This window comes from Anabrus simplex, chromosome 12 (genome assembly GCF_040414725.1).
Source record: "Anabrus simplex isolate iqAnaSimp1 chromosome 12, ASM4041472v1, whole genome shotgun sequence".
Lineage (NCBI taxonomy): Eukaryota > Metazoa > Arthropoda > Insecta > Orthoptera > Tettigoniidae > Anabrus > Anabrus simplex.
The window spans coordinates 54,399,682-54,417,193 of NC_090276.1; the positions used below are offsets into that span (position 1 = coordinate 54,399,682).

The 17,512-nt window shown below is 36.8% G+C and overlaps 1 protein-coding gene across 8 annotated transcripts in view; it reads right to left on the bottom strand.

Annotated features, from left to right (window-relative positions):
- Positions 1-12,155, bottom strand: part of LOC136884204 (ribosome-binding protein 1) — a 262,166-nt gene extending 250,011 nt beyond the window's left edge. For 2 of the 8 annotated variants that reach the window (XM_067156254.2, XM_067156250.2), the window contains exons 1-2: positions 11,996-12,155; positions 11,266-11,614 (exon numbers count right to left, since the gene is read on the bottom strand). In XM_067156254.2, coding sequence (XP_067012355.2) covers positions 11,266-11,604 — 339 coding nt within the window. In that variant the 5' untranslated portion in view covers positions 11,605-11,614; positions 11,996-12,155. The remainder of the gene's footprint in view (positions 1-11,265; positions 11,615-11,995) is intronic. The other 6 variants (XM_067156256.2, XM_067156252.2, XM_067156251.2 and 3 more) reach the window with 5 other exon arrangements.
- Between the last annotated feature and the right edge of the window lie 5,357 nt (positions 12,156-17,512).

Genomic DNA, 17,512 nt, shown 5'->3' on the forward strand with positions numbered 1-17,512 from the left:
GACCTATAGAGATCTTTTGCCCCTACTTGCACCATATGATATGAACCTGGGTGTAATTGGAATTGTGGAAGTGTAGTGTTGAATGGGAGGAAAGGAACGTTAAGGACGACACAAACACCCAGTCCCCAGGCCAGGGATATTAATCATTTACAATTAAAAAACCCTGACCCAGCCGGGAATCTAACTCGGGGCCGCCGGGTGACAGACGGATGCGTTGCCCCCTACACCACGGGGGCGGACAACTATCAATGTTACATATTCTGTTAAATATGCCTATATGTCAAAACGCAATGGCTATGTGCTATGACAACGCACAGTATGTTTTTGTTTGTTTTGGAACAGATCGAGAAGGTGTATGAGACTACAACAGAATCGAAGGTAGAGCTCGGTCAAGTTCTTGCAGCTATGTATTCTACAGCAGTGGTATTCGAACTGTGGTACACATACCGCTAGGGGCGCGAGGTCATCTAACGAGCTGAACGAACAAGTAAGGAAGTAATTCTTCATAATATAAAGAAAGAAAAATACCAATTTGTATTTCTTACTCAAGTACTAATATTGATATTCTGTGTTGATTTTTAAAATACAAATGCTCTTTTAACAAAGCATCAGTTTATATTTACCTGACTGGCAAACATCTAATAAGTGATTAATAATGTAAGCTATAATTAGATAAGGGAACAAAATATTCCTAACAGATTTTACGAATGGGACCAGTAATGCACAAAAGCAGCAAGAATGAAGAGAAGAACAGCTTCTGTTAGGCTAGGGACTTATGAGAGAGAACTAATAATGGCTGGAATTCAAGCCAGATCTCTCTGAATGCGCTCAAAGAAACTGCTAGCCAGTGACTTGTAAAGTAAGGAGTCAAAATAATTTAGAGCTTATATGTATATGAAACTTCAGAGCAAGGACAAGAAATTAAATAGAACAAAAGGAGATGGTGACAAAAATAAACAACAACAACAACAACAATAATAATAATAATAATACACAGCCTGGGTGACTTACATACGCTCCCCCTGTGGGTGGGGCGGTAGAATAACACCCACAGTATCCCCTACCTGTCGTAAGAGGCGACTAAAAGGGGCCCCAGGGACTCCGAACTTTGTAGCGAGGGTTGGCAACCACAGGACCCTTAGCCGAGTCCTGGCATTGCTTCCACTTACTTGTGCCAGGCTCCTCACTTTCATCTATTCTATCCGACCTCCCTTGGTCAACTCCTGTTCTTTTCCGACTCCGACGGTATTACGTATGGAGGCCTAGGTAGTCCTTCATTTTCACACCCTTTGTGGCCCTTGTCTTCCTTTGGCCGATACCTTAATTTTTCGAAGTGTTTGATCCCTTCCATTTTTCCTCTGATTAGTGCTATAGGCTATAAAGGATGGTTGCCTAGTTGTACTTCCTCTTAAAACAATCACCAGCACCACTGCTTACATAAGTGCACAATGACCTAGCAGAAGTGGGTGTCGAGAAGAAAGAGATACAGGACAGAACAACATTTATGAGAAAGATTGTGGGAGAGAGAGATACACCCGAAAAGCCAATGGCCAAGCCATGGAACATCTTGACGGAAGAAAGATAAAGGAGAAGCCAAAAACTTAAGGATCTTTGGCAAGAGTGCAGAGAGAAAGGCATTAGTCTGCGTGAAAAATGGGCAGGTGTGCAAAAGTGGCTTACATATGGCCGTATCGATTAATAATAATAATAATAATAATAATAATAATAATAATAATAATAAATACTGGTTTTATGTCCACCCAAATCACTGTCTTCCGAGAATCTGAGGTGCTGAAATGTTGCCATGCAGGAGTATTTTTACGTGCCGCTGAAACTACCAGCACAAGGCTCATGTATATGAGCGTAAATAATGTTGTTTTTACGTCCCACTAACTACTTTGGACGGTTTTTGGAGAAGCAGAGGTGCCAGAATTTTGTCCTGTAGGTGTTCTTTTGCGTGCCAGTAAATTTACCAGCATGAGGGCGACGTATTTGACCATCTTCAAATACCACTGGACTGAGCCAAGATCGAACCAGCCAAGTTGGGGTCAGAAGGCCACTGCCTCAACCATCTGAGCCACTCAAGCTGGATGATGTATTTGAGCACGTTCAAATACAGCCAGACTGAGCTGGGATTGAACTGACCAGCTGGAACTCAGGAGACTAGCACTACCACCTGAGCTGCTCTGTCCAGTTAAAACCGAAGAGAATTTTCCATCTTCAATTTAAGAAATATGTCGGACTGCAATGAAGTTAGTACCAGTGGACTTAAATGCAGAAAACAAGAAATAGCAGTAAACAGAATTGAAAATTTTCAATAAACAAAGACAGAAATTCACAGAGGAGCTATTCCCAAACTGTTAGTCTCAATGATGGGACACTTTGGTGTACGGAATGAAACAATCATCAGCTGGGGTATTCACACACAAAGTTTTAACATCCATCTTACATCACCTTGATTCCACCAGCCAGAAACGTGTTAACAGTATTAATTTTATTTTTAATCATTGGCGGTATATTCTTGTACCGAAATAGTGTATTTATTACCTTTTATTTTTGTTTTCGGAGTAATGCCACAGAGAACTTGACTGTATTCTTGGGTCTCAAGAGTTTGGGGTAGAATTTTTTTAGTTGCTAAAAATCTCAAGGTCTAAACAGTAATATGGTCCAGTGAAAAAAAAAAATGAATGCACAACAGAATGCAATATTAAAACCAGTAGGGCTATATGTTCTGTTTTTGCCTGAAGAAATTTCTGATCACTAAGCCAGTGTTAGACATGAATTCTGGGAGGTTAAGCCTGTGATCCAGACAAGACATCCTTGATACATGGCAGCTGCTATCAACAACAGTTGGTAATTACGGACACTTTGGCATATTACAAATCCCATACATTTATTCATGGTCACTTTTGAATATTCTAGTTTTAAATTGCTTCCAGTCTCTACAGTTCAGACAACCCAAACCATTACATGCCCTAAATTTAAGCACAAGTGATTTGAAAGACATTTTAACATACATAACTTATCCAAGGTAAAAACCATATGTTGGAGCAATTAAATTAAAACCCAAGAAACAGACCAACATCCAAAAAGAAGCCAAAATATTTAGTTCAGCATAAGAAAACATTTGGGAATAGGACACTGAACAAAATATAGGCCTACACATACAAAAAAAAGGAGTGAAACATGAGAATTCCACTACTGCAAATGTGGTAAAATGTTTGAATTAAAAAGAATAAGAAATTCCTAACAGGAGATCATACTATATTAAGTAAGCAGGAGAGGTTTCCTAATATATCAATGAAAAAACTACACACTGATTTCAAAGGTGTTAAACATGCCATCAATTACAACATGCACAGATATCTGTGCCATGAAAGCTACCACTATTCATAACACCAGTACTACGAGGTGTATTCCCAAACACCTTTGTCCCCATTAATTAACTTGGAACTCATTTCAGATACATGATGAGTTAACCTCGCAGCCATGAATCTTTCCAAAAGTGGAAATCTTGTTTCTAATTTTTCAACGTATTAGCAAGAAATTGAACCAACCATGCCTTTAGGACCTCAGTTAGGCACACCGTAACAAGGTTAACATGGATGAACATTTTGTTTGCCCTTCAAAACTGGCTACCAATGCTGAAATTAAAATCAAACCTAGAATCATGAGTTGGACGCTCCATCTCCTATCCAAACAGCTATGATGATGAAAACAACAAGCTATAAATGGAGATGGAAATGGGCTTTCAAACTATTTCATGGATCTTATAAATCCAAGTTCATATCCATCCAATTAAAACATTACCGTATGGTGTCCATCAGCGGCAAAGACCATGGCGAGAGTAACGGACCCTCCCAGTCCTTGAAAAAAGGGAAGGGAGATTCCTTAGGAAAATCTTAGGCCCAAAGTAGTCACCAGATTCACAACCCATGTTCCGATTGAAACAAACTGAGAACTTCATGAAAAAGTTGGGAAGATAACAAATACTGTAAGGAAAAGAAGACTACCATTTTATGGGCATTTTAAGAGGATGAATCCAAAGAGAGTGACACACAGGATACAAGAAATATCATTATTATTATGGCTTAAGGAGGTTCAGAAGTACTTGGAAGAATTGGGATACACGAGGAAGATATATACGAAAGAAAATTTTTAAGAAGAAAATTGCAGAAATGAGGGATACAAATGTTAAAATACAAGTGTTTCACATATTCAACACATAAAATACATTTATAATTAGGACTTCAGCCTTGTTATAAATTCTATATTGGGTACATGTTTCACCCGTCTACCAGGCATCATCAGCCATAATGTCTCAAGGTTAGTTCAGGATCTTGAGTTATTTGTACTTAATTAGGTCTTATAACTAATTTACAAAAAATTGTAATTGAAGATAAGTTATTACACAGTGGTTGTTAGCAAGAGAATGAAGGAATACTGGTGCCAAAGAAAACTGAAGTCATGAAGAGTATTTAGGCCTATGTGGTCCATAGTTGGCCAAAACTGATTATGAATGAATGATATAAATAAAATGCCAGATGTCAATGCTGAGTGGACGGATGTATTCACAATTGCGCATTTCTGTGGTGGCTGGTAGCAAGGTGTGCCATATGTACTGCAGATTAAGAGAACTGAATTAAGATGAACACCAGCACCAGTAGCTGAATTAGAGGAATTAACCATAAACACGGTTTAAATCTCTTGCTCGATCAGGAATCGAACCCAGAACACATTGAACTGAAGTCCAGTATGCTGACCAGTCACCCAGGAGCCAGACAGTAGTAGTAGTAGTAGTAGTAGTAGTAGAAGATAATAGCTTAATTCATGTTCAATGTCTCTTCAACTGCAGTAAATTGAATGAGATCCTGGAGTGTTAGATTTTTTTTATTAAAATGGGATTTTTTAACATTCCAGAAAAAAGACAAATGTTAATGTGCAGAAAGAGTATACGTACAATCTAGTTGTCAATGTCCCATTCCCTAGTTCAAACTAATAAAGGTTCCATACTTAACAGCAGTATAGTTCTACAAGGTGCACTTGTTCTTATAAGCAGAAACAAACAAAATCAAATTTTTAGCATGCTTCACATGCAATACAAGCATTTCTTTCTTTCAAAACACGTTATAGCCTATAGCCTAGTCTGTTTTGGTAATGAAGGCAGGTTTAAGTAAAAACAATCACATTCCACTCAAAAGGGCTGCAATGTAGAAGTCTGCTTATCTTTCTCTACATATCTACACTTAGTTTACAATAGAGTTGTGCAAATGCTTAAATACAGAAATCTTCCCAATAACAAGATAATGGGTACATTTACAGAACAATAAAAATTAATGATTATGGAAGAAATCATGAAATTAGTAATTGGCAGCAGAATTTATAATCAAAGTATATATACCGATGATAAAGAATCAGACAGAAAAACATATCTGAATCATACACTCTCGATTATCAGCGGGCAGATTAACCACGTTGGTCTAGAAAAATAAAAGATATCAAGAAGAGTTCCAAGCACTAAAGCTTATTGTACTTTTTTGTTCATCACAACACTGGACCCACAGCATCTTACGTCTCAAGCAGTTGATCATTTTGAAGTTCAGTTCAGTTTAATAAACTAGTGTCTACAGTTGACAGTAGCCTACTCTTCATTCGTTTCAGTTAGTGGCCAGCAATGTCCACAAAACGTAAACTTGTAGAGTTAATGAGAGTAGAAGCTGGAAATGGTGCATAAACTTGAAGGCATTTCTACACAGCACCTGCCTGACTTACGTGGTTGAAACATCAATCCAGGATATCCGAACAAAGACAAAATAATGACATTTGGAAGAATTCGGGTTTGTCAAAGTGGACAACAATAAAAATGTCTACTTATGCAAAACTGGGTAAAGCCATGTTGGAATGGTTTGAAAAGAAAAACGAAAGCAGCATGCAAGTATCTTGCATAATATGCACCAAAGAGGCCCCTTTTTTTTTTTTTGCAGTCTTCAGGATTTTAGCCAAATTTAATGTATCATCTGGTTGGCTAACAAGATTGTCCTGGGTCAGATTAAATAAATAACCAATGGATACAGTTAGCTCTGTTTAACTCCATAGTATTTTAACGTAGCAAATTGCTCCATCAATATCTATCTTATCTCATTTGTGGATTATCTGCAGTTTCTCTACTCCCAATTACCATAGATAACAGTCTGATATATAAGTAAGGGTTATCTCTCTATCAATCTAGGTGTTCTGGATAGTAAGAGGTCAATTTTTGTTTTTAATAGAAAACATTTATGGCAGCCAGCACACATGACTCACAGGTACATTATTTGGAGTTTGCCCACCTTTCTCATATAAAGTAGGCTACCTAAGGTTTCAAACAAAGCACAATGATTTCAAGCACTGCAGGTACAGGTAACAAGAGCAAACTCCATAGCCCACATCCTGTAATGCTGCCTCTTCCAGTCCTCTCCTTTCCATACCTCTTCATCTGATTTGCTGAGGTTGTCTCGTCTTCCATTTTGTTATAATCCATCACATTCATCCTCCAGGAATATTACATTCAACAAGGAAATCCTTTAAACTGTGTTTTCTCTAAACAAGCCTAGAAAGAGAGATGGATATGGTAAAAGAGTATAGAAAAGAGAGGAGTAAAAGTAGAAGAAATATTGGAAGAAGGGAGTTGTGGAGAGAGAGAAAACTGCAGAGGTCCTTGATTCACAACCTGACCCAAAAGAATGGTAACAGTAAACAGGCCACATTGGCCAATCTTACAAATGTACTTCGAGATTCACTCAACTCACTCTACACCATTCTGTATTTCTTATCTTTCTGTAACGCAGCTCTGCTATCAAAAACACAGTTCTGCCACTACAGACCTTCAATTTTCACTTACCCTTTCATCTCAGGCCTTGTCCACATCAAAGCATCACACCTTGCACTACACTTAGCCCATTTCTTTAAATTAACTGTTAGGCTTCAGCCCATTGAAACTAATTTATAAACTAGGTCTACCTGAAAAAAGAAAACTATAATAGAATAATACCCGAAAAAGAAAAAATTTAAAAAATACATTTGCAATAATAATAATAATAATAATAATAATAATAATAATAGCCTAATAATAATGAAAATTACAGCTCCAGGGGAATAAAAAAAGGGGGCACGCACCGACATCAGCAAAAATGACAAAACGGAAATTACCGTTAAACTAGACAACCCATTATATGCTCATTAAAGAACCCAGGCTACATAGTTTACAAGAGAATAATAATAATAATAATAATAATAATACCTAAAAGTACAGTTCAGCATGTCGGCGACCTAGAGGGGGGGCATGCCATGACAGAGCTAACTGACTAGCCAGCTGGACTCATCAACGACAGAGCATTACACCACGCTGGAATGGAGAGAAGTTAGAACTTCTCTCAGATAAATTCCAAATTTCAAGTATTCAAGGATTTAAACAGAAAATAAACATAAATGCTTATACATTTGTAAATACCTCCGAGTGTGGTTTGATAGAATCTGATGTTTTTTTCAAGAACAAAATACGTCATTCTGTTTTAGATTTTTTTTTTTTTTTTTGGGTATTATTCTATTATCATATTTTCTTTTTCATGTACCAGTAGTTTATAATTTTTATTCATTCATATATTCGTTTTGGCAGACTGAAGAACCTGAGAGTTATAAATAAACCAAGTCAAAACTGAAAAGAAATGGCTTCAGATATTACAAACCCCCCTTCGTCCTGCGCTTAACAGCAAAATGTAATGAGCTGTCAAAGCAGAGTACCATACTTGGCATCGACCTTGGTACCAAGATACGCACCTATCCGGGGGAGGGAATGACGAGCAGTGAATATGACAAAATGGAAATTACCGGTAAACTAGGCAATCCATTAAATGCTCATTAAAGAATCCCTACATAGTTAAAAAGACAAACTGATCTTGTATTTGTATATCCGAACAGCATGTTGTTCTGTTGAAAGCTTGACGGTGATCTGGTTCACAAGATGAATGCGGTAATAATGCATAAAGATAATTTAATAGAGCACACAAATTGTGTATATAAAGCGATTACATGTTGTGGAATGCTCTAAGAGAAATAGGCCTATAATAAAGATAATCAAATGTAGAATTCGTCATTCTCATGTAACCAACTACATCTGTCATAATGTTGTCATAAATCATTATACAATGCATTCTACGCACTGCTGTCATTTGTGAGTCAATGGATGAACTCTAAATCTATTATTTTCTAACCGCATACTTAAACTGGAATTAAGTACCGGTAATATAAAATCTTTGTCAGGCAAATGATTAGGTGCGTAACAAGCCTCCGATAGCTCGACTGTGACAACACACCCGGACTTAGGTCAATGTTTCATTGTGGTCACATTGGTCAAAAGAACTAGGATGCTTGGGTCAATGGTAAGGAATTTGTAAGAAAAGTGCTTCATTATGGATTATGTCTAACACAACTGCTCAACACTGATCTAATGAGTATATTCCCTTTCTTAGAATTTCAGAAAGAACATGTTGAGCATGCCTACATATGGAAGCTCTGGGTTTGATTCCTGGACAACCTAGGAATTTTAATTCTGGACAAAGGCCTGGAACAGGGTTCATTCAGCCTTGTGAGACCAACTGACGAACAGTCCGTCAAAAAGCTAAGCAGTACGGCTCAGAACGTTGACACATCAGCCATGAAACTACCAATACCAACAGGCCACCTGGCAAGATATTAGTCCCTTTAGCATGCCATATTGTACTGCCTAATAGTCCTACTTTTAAGACCTTCCTTTCTATCACATTTTTTAACTACGACAAAATCAGCTTTGTGATCACTAATACCATCTAGGCCCTTACTTCGGTTTCTCTAGGCCTATAGAGTTCATAGAACATCCTTCCCTCTAGTTGGTTCCATCACTTCATGAATCACCTGTACTTTCTATATTAACTTATTTGCCATTTCCTGGTCATGCTTTCATAGCCTAAGTGAGCTATATGTGCCACAAGTAAGTGCAGTCAGAAAAGTGAATCAAAAACTGCATGGTTTAAATGACAGTGACATCAAACTCAGTGAGTTCCTTGTACAGCAAGACTTCTGCCTTCTTTAAGGAGGTAAACAGGAAGACTAGTTCACCTTGCTCGTTGGTTCCAAAGACATTTACCTGGCTCCGGTAAAGAAGTAGGGGACTGGAAATAATAATAATAATAATAATAATAATAATAATAATAATATTGTATTGAAAATTACTAATAATAATAATAATGTTATCTGATTTTCGTCCCACTAACTATTTTTTCGGGTTTTGGAGACGCCGAGGTGCCGGAATTTAGTCCCGCAGGAGTTTTTTGTGCCAGTAAATCTACCGACACTTGAAAATTACTCACCTGAAAGGAGTGAATAGGGTTAGATGCTAGACAGTATCATCTTAAACTTGAATGCCTGAATTAAGAATTTCTTGATCAACAGCTACCTACTGTTTAAGTCTGACAAAATAAGTTAAATCAGTCAATGCAGAAAGACTTCTTTGCTTTAGGAAAGTTCCTACAAATTGAAGTTTTCTGACTGGATTATTTGAGTTGCAGTCTTTCTCGTCCTGCAGAACAAATTTATTTTAAAACTTCAGGCTTATAAATCCACCATTCCAAGGCCTAAGCAGCTTTTTGGCACCCTTTTTAAATCAATTCTAACAATATCCACAGTTAATTACACTTACAATATGACTTAAACGAACATTAAAAGATTTTCGGACTTCAATTTCGTTTGATAGCCCATTTTTACTGGGTAAAATTCTTCTTGGGTATACTTAAGATTATATTGTAGGTACTAGCATTATTAACTTGCATGAAAAGAATTAAGATTCATAGAAATATCTTCCGTAAAAATTGTACGGTACTTGAAGTTGTGACAGAAGTATTTTGTACTTGTAAATCCACCACACTGCTTGTCAGCAATTTTTGGTGAATCTAACCAATATTCATTTCCTAAATTACAGACATTCATAATACAAACTCGTCTAAAACCTGAAGTACTCCCCCCATTATAGGTAATACTTTAGATGACAAGGATGTTGACAGAACCCCCTATCTATCAATATCAATGTGGAAAATATATAAACTATGAAACCACAGGAGTTTACATATCCAAATTTACACAATTTATACTGCAGTACTCATACGATCATATGCAAATTGTGTGTATTTCTTCTGTTATTAATTGTAGTATTTAGCTACTCATGAGTTTCAGATGTAAGACTGAGGATGACTTTTCAACTCCAAATAAAATGCTGAAACTCAAGTTCCTAAATTTGAGTAATTTGTGGTAAAAACTACTTCTCAAACTTATAATTTATATTATTTATTGAAAATATATTCAACTAACAGCTTTTGGACAATTTTCTAACCAGCAACCAGCGTAGTGTGTGAACAGATAAATCACCTATCACGACTGCAAACGAGAGAAATATAGGATACTTTTAATTTCCTACAAATTTTTCTGTGAAAACTCACACCTATGCTTATACCTTTTACAGACAAAATTAAACTAAAACCTTGTGAATTTCTGCTCAGTAAGCACTGATGAACCTAAAGCATTATCTACAACTCTATGATTAGAGACCTAAAATGAACATGTTGACAGCCAAATGCAAGTGCCAGGTACAGTAGATTCAGAAAAATTAGGAAGGAGATTTTTTTTTTTTTTTTTTTTTAAACTTACTGTATGGTATATTATCAGACTTTCTTGAACTGATAGATAGCACTGGTGTTTATATACACACAATTCCTATTAACTACAGGCCTATACCAAAGCAATAGCTGTACCTTGTAAATGCAGAAGTAAATGGTGATATTCTAGTTCTACCTTCAATACGATGATGGAATGGGGAAAATATGAACTGTCAAATGTATCCTGCTTTTCTTAACAGACTAAAAAAAAAGTTATTTCAGAAATTTCCAAGTAAGAATCTATACTTCCCTATCTTACTTGCATACACTGCACCCTTTAAAATGACAGAATTATGGAAGGAATCATCTTTTTATGCTACACCTGCTAACCAAGGGCAATATTACAAAACATATCCATACACAACAGAATGAACAGAGATTTAACAATTGGCCTACTTCTAGGAACCAAGGTTTCATAACACACTAAGCCAACAGTTTTTTTTTTTACATCCCATGCAAAAATGTTACAGACTAGAAATTACTTCATGCTGCCATAAATGACATCCACCAACATATGCAAAGCTTAAGAATTTTAAATATCTACCTGAGGTGGTCGCTCACTTACAACCTCTGCTTCTGGCTCTTCAAATTCAACATGTACCTTATCGTGATGTGGTTTAGAAGAGGCAACATCTCCATGATCATTCTTCTCACGATCGGTTTTTTCTTTCACTTTCTTGCCAGCTTTTTTCTGCTTTTTATCCCTAGCTTTATCTTTAGCACTACGACCTAACAAGAGGTGTTCCTCAGGTAGTTTTCTCTGTTCTGCAATTGCTTCTTCATAGGTCTTTTCTTTGATGCCAAACATTGAAATAGCAATAATAACTAAAGCACACACCACAACTATACCGACTACAACTAAACCTAGCTGGGTATCCATCATAGTTCTCAATCTGAAAATAAAAGAGAAGAAAATACATCAATTACACATATTACACTTATACCAGAGTAACACAAACACATAGTCGGCTTTGAGTGTCATTGAAAATGACAGGAGTCAACATCTATAAATAAACATGACACTTATATTCTAATACTCATTTTCCGCCGTCTGCTAAAATCATGTAATATAAAAGGACTCAGGTTCATTATATCTATACATTACCTATCAACGTTGCACTAACAAATAGCAATACCCACTAATCGAGCCACACGTTCAAACTTCCAAGGATTATTTTTTTTCTTTCTATTTTATCCTTATGAAATCTCTAATATCGTTAAAGTGTAATAATAAGAAAATAGAACTGGGAAAATAGAGAAGTAACAGTACTTGCCTAAGTTATATTTTTCTTGCAACTCTTTCACTCTCGATCTTAACACAACACTCGCCACCGATTCACTTACTCCAAGACCACAGGCCAACAACTAGAAGTAGAAAGAAGAAAACAGACCACGCCTATTATAAGCGAAAGACACGATTTGATTGGGGGCTGCGATGGGCCATAGGGATATGCCACGTCTAGGGACGTAGACCGTGAGCTAGCAAAAGCAACCACAGAGAGCGCTAGTGAGAACATACGAACCAAAGCGAGTTATCGCTGCATGCGATATAGCAAAGACGACCCTTAAAAGACAGAGATAAAACATCAACAAACGAGTTAAAAAGAAGACAATTTCCATCAACCAGGTTCAAACAAAAATGTGTGTCCATGAAAGATGCAATTCGCTTATTTACTAGTGAATAATAATAGACATAGTAGAAAACAACTAATTTCTAAAATATACTATTCAATAGAATCCTTTTCACAAAACATGCCATTGAATGTGAACAACGAAGACTAATATAGTTAGCTGTCGGTATAAACGAAAAATAATGTATGATAGCACACCCAGATGTGATCGGGAAATTCTTCCTTCCTTCCTTTCTTCAACAGATCTGAATACGATAAATGATCGAAAGAAATAGTGTTAATGTCGAACATAGAGGGACACAAGACACGACATAAGGAATGTCAGAAATGTAGCCGAGAGCATAATTATTAAAGCGGACAACATTTTAAAGATATATATATTAATATATAAGTATGTCAGCATTTTATGCGGAAATGGTCTCTAAAAATGGAAAACACGATATCACTGCACAAGGGTAATAACACGGACTAAAATTTAGGAGCCTAGCATGTTAACAGCAGTGGTGGTGGTGATGATCAGTGGCGATGCTGAGTCCAAGACGTGGGCTACAACTAGACTTAAATTACCCCTTTGTGATGGTTGGTTTTGTGAATGTCAAGCCTTTTAAGAGGTTTGTGTTGCAGCAAATAGCCAACGGAATAGCCTACTGTGTGGTCTAAGCTGCTTCACAAAGCTACTGCCCTGGCCTCTGTTACTGTCAATAATCAACACCTGATCAGAGGACATGGGCGCCCGCAATTTTCTTGAATATAAAACCAATATAACGTCAGCAACATTAAATTGTTTACAGAAACTTCCAGTTATAACAGATGCTAGATGACTGTCAGTAAGTTCAGTTTATGAAATAATCTGGTATGATATTAAACAATTGAACATCAACATTTTTAGAATTCCAGGGGGGGGCAAGCGCCCATGTCAGAGAAGATGGTAGCCTAAGGTTTAGCAAATTAAAGTCCGGCTAAATGGCTAGAATCAAAACCCTCGTACTGCTAAATCCCCTGGCTTGGGGACTGGGTCTTTAAGACGTCTTCGCCACTCATTTCATCCTCACTAGGTCACCACCAATCCTATACAGATGCCATGTATTATTATTATTATTATTATTATTATTATTATTATTATTATTATTATTATTATTATTATTATTATTATTATTATTATTAAATACAAATGACGAATATTACAACACTACCCGAGGTCGTACGCATCATTTATTGGTTTATTACCTTCTTTAGGAGATCAGTGGGGGTGTCCGACCCATGATCACGGGTTCGATTCCAGCCATCAAAAGAGAATACAAAACCTGAAAGACTGCATTTCATTTTAGTATATCTACCTATAAATATAAAACTATATTACTCCTATAACAGCAGCCCAGCAGTGTCTTCCTACAAAGATGTAGAAGTAACGGGAGTGAAATATCAGCACTCTGTTATGTATGGCTGTTAGTAAACAGTGGCGACCTGATGGACCGATGCCTAGCACACCTATACCCCCAGTCCCTGCAGGTAACGGGCACACATCAGCAAGCCTGGGCTGCAAAATAAGCCTCCGATGCCTTGCTCTCAGAAATACGTGCGACTTTTAAAGTTTTGTAAATGGAACAACGTGTCAGATGCTTACATTATACTGTAATGTATTTTAGATTTCCATCGTTCTCATTTGAGATTTGGGCTTCACCGATAGCTTTATAGTCTTCAGTATACGCCGCTGTTGAATAGGTTAATTGTGGAGCCTAAAAGCAAAAACCGCAATTTCCCTTTTTGGGGGAAATAGATATTTTGGTAACAATGTATGCTCTGTAGTGAATAATTTTCGATTATAAGACTCGAAGTTGCAAAAGCAGCACACAATTGTATTATTTTAATAATTAAAAGGTATACATAGAATTAACGTCTGCAAACTCCAAAAATATTTTGTGAGATCTGAGAAGCAAAAGCAACAAAATACAAGTTCACCAATCCCAGCATTCTATTCAGTACGCGACCTGTCCTGGATGGCCGCTGTCTTTGAGCTTAGTGTTTGTTGTTGTCACCGTAGTTTGGTGTTGTGTTTTGCACTGTGTTGTCTATTTCAATTAATTTTTTCGAGTTTTCATATTAAAAAATTTTAAATTATTGTGGAACCTGGAACGAGGAATTTCTCCTACATCACCTAGGAAGAGGCCCAGCTGCCCTGAAAAGAGGAAACGAAATGTTGCAAAAAGTTGAGGTTAGTAGGCATATTTTTGGTTGAACTGCCTCTTCGTACACATTTTAAATTTAATTACAATTAAAAATTGTGATAGTAGTAGTTCATTGAGAGGTTAGCGATGCCATACATTTTAGTTTGATTTCTCAGGATAACCTTTCTTAAATTCTTTTATTTCAGATACAAGGCACAACAGATGCCGACATACCCTTTACGTGGCCATCGCACAGAAACGTTTTAGGTATAGCGTGTTGACTAAGAAACAGTGTTTAGAGTTTCATGATCTCCTTTATAAGAACAAAGACAGGCAATCCCAAAATCATTTTTTTAAATACATTGAAACCAAGGAAGTACAAAGAACAAGGCCCAAAACAGGTACACAAATCCAAAAGTTTTTCAAACAAAGTTTTTGTAAGGAAAAAATGAAGAAAATAAAACGGTTCCTGTATGTCAAAAGGCTATTTTAGATATATTTCAAATAGCAAGATCACGACTTGAATTCGTCACAAAGAATTTTCTCTCCCAGAAGAAACTAGAGGGGGAGATCTTGCATCAATAAAGTTGAACGAAAAGAAGCAGTCAGTAATTAAATTTATATCCTCTTTGACCTGCAGTGATGCACACTATTGTCGATGGAAGAGTGCCCGTAAGTACTTACCAGGAGAGTTCAGTACCCTATAGCAAAATTACACAAAATGCATAATGACACTGTTGAGGAAAATTAAATGGTGAAAGAGAGTTACTTTAGATTTGTATTCAATCGTAAATTTAACATTGGCTTTGGGAGTCCAAGATTGGATATTATCTGCGCACTTTTTAGTGATAGATTTACACCCTAGTGCTGAAGTGGTCGACTTCGGTTATCTTCGAGATTCGTATTGGCAACCTTTGAAACACAAACTAAGAATCGCTTATAATCGCTGTGCGACATCTGGCGTACACTTTAAGTACTCGTACTGTTGTTGTTTACACAGTAAAGCCAAACTATAGAATTCATGCTAGGAACACATTTCGCAATGGGAAATGTTATATAGTATTATATATTGTGTGTGTGACGCAGTTGTTTGCTTAAAATAATAAAGGTTTATAAAATTCATATCGATCGATCATATTATCGATTCAATTCAGATTTCATTTCCATTCAGTTGGCAGTATTAACGGAACCCTTCTTACTTCTCCAACGAGTACAAAAATCTATCACTAAAAAGTGCGCAGATAATATATGTTTCACAAGCATAGAAATTAAAGAAAGAATGAAAGTGGAAAAGGACCCAGAGAAGAAACAAGACTTCTTAGTTCAAAGAGTAATAAAAAAAGGCTAAGGCTCTTTTATGATCATTTAAAAGAAAATAACCCTTCAGTTATGAATGTCTCGTTTGATTGTCGGAAAAATTAGCACTCTCTAAATTGCCAGACCAGGGCGTTTACTATAGGCGGCAGCTTTATCTGTACTACCTCACGTTTGTTAAAGGTACCTCTTAAAAATAAAAAAAAAATAGTAGCAACAATAGCAAAATCCAACTTTTGGTGGCAAAACCAGCCATCTTCAAAAAATTATAACCTGTAACTACTTAAAAAATAAACATATGGACCTAATTCCTCGTCTATTTCCTCCTATTATCCTTATGAACAAAAGGAAAAAAGTAGTTATATACCAAGATGTTTCCAACCTCACATTTTCTTTTGGCTTTCCTGTAAAATTTGCTAGATTGGATATTGCGCCTTTTGCTTTTAGGCTCCACAATTATGAGCTCATCTGCTCTAACAATATCTTGGATTTAGAAGTCCTGAAATCAGGTAAAAAACCTCATCCTGGCTGGTACAATATCTTGAAAGAGCAAGATTTTCTCCGAGCAGGTAAACTTCACAGGAGTCTGATCTCCAGAACACAAGAGTCTAGCTTCTAAGAGGTGATCATTTTCTTATGACGCACTTAAAATTGCACTAGGCAACCCATCGGGAGACCCTACTTCAAAGTTTTCATCATTGCTCAACAATAATAGTAGTCACTGACCCCAAAGGGGAAATAAAACGAAGAACGGTTACCTTATGGATAATACAGGATAAAAAGGGACACAATTACCCATACTACATGGCCTTAAGAGTATAAAGAAAAGGTTGCACATAACCGACCATTAACAAAAGGCAAGGAGGCGAAACACCCGTACTCCTTATAGAAATCAGTAAAAACCTAAGTGGGATTACGGCCCAAAGATAAAGAGTTTAATCCTATTTTACAAGGGGTTGACTAAATGAGAAACCTTTAAAGCCAAGAAAAGATTTACAAAATTTAGAGTTTGAAAACTTTAGTCACCCAATTGCAAGGTTGAATTGGAGACGGAAGAGGTACACCACACTTCTTTCTCTTACATAACTTATTTTCCGTTAGAAAATAGAAACAGAGTCTACAGACTTCGCGGAAAATCCTACATTTAAACCACCAGTTTACAAAATTACATTAAAAGAAAACGGCAAAAACCTTCCCCTGAAACTACCCGCAGGCGCTATCACATGTTTAGGTAAATTCTGCCATTACCTTGTATCGCTGGATGTTCTTCAAGCAGGCCGCGTCCCTGCTTCCTAGACCACCGTCAAGTCACCCTCCCAAGCACTGGAGCAATTCGGACAAGATTGCCCTAAAGTGCTCTGCTTACGTAGTTCCGTAAGAGGAATCTTCCCGGTTAAATTGAATTGCACTTTGCTGATAGCCTGGATTCCTGTACACAACCCCGTCTTTGATTGGCTAGAGAACACATTTACAAGCATCTGATATTTAGATTACTGTAGAGGAGGAACTAGCTGAAGTGTTGACAACTTCGGTACATTTCAATAAATAGTCTTCAGAAAAAGGTTTACCAATAACAAAAATGAAATTTCCTAAGTTCTATGTTTGTTTTTAGTGCGTGACAGTGAGCTAGTAAATCGATGTCAGAGTCATCTAACTGTAGAAGACGAAATTCTTTGGGACT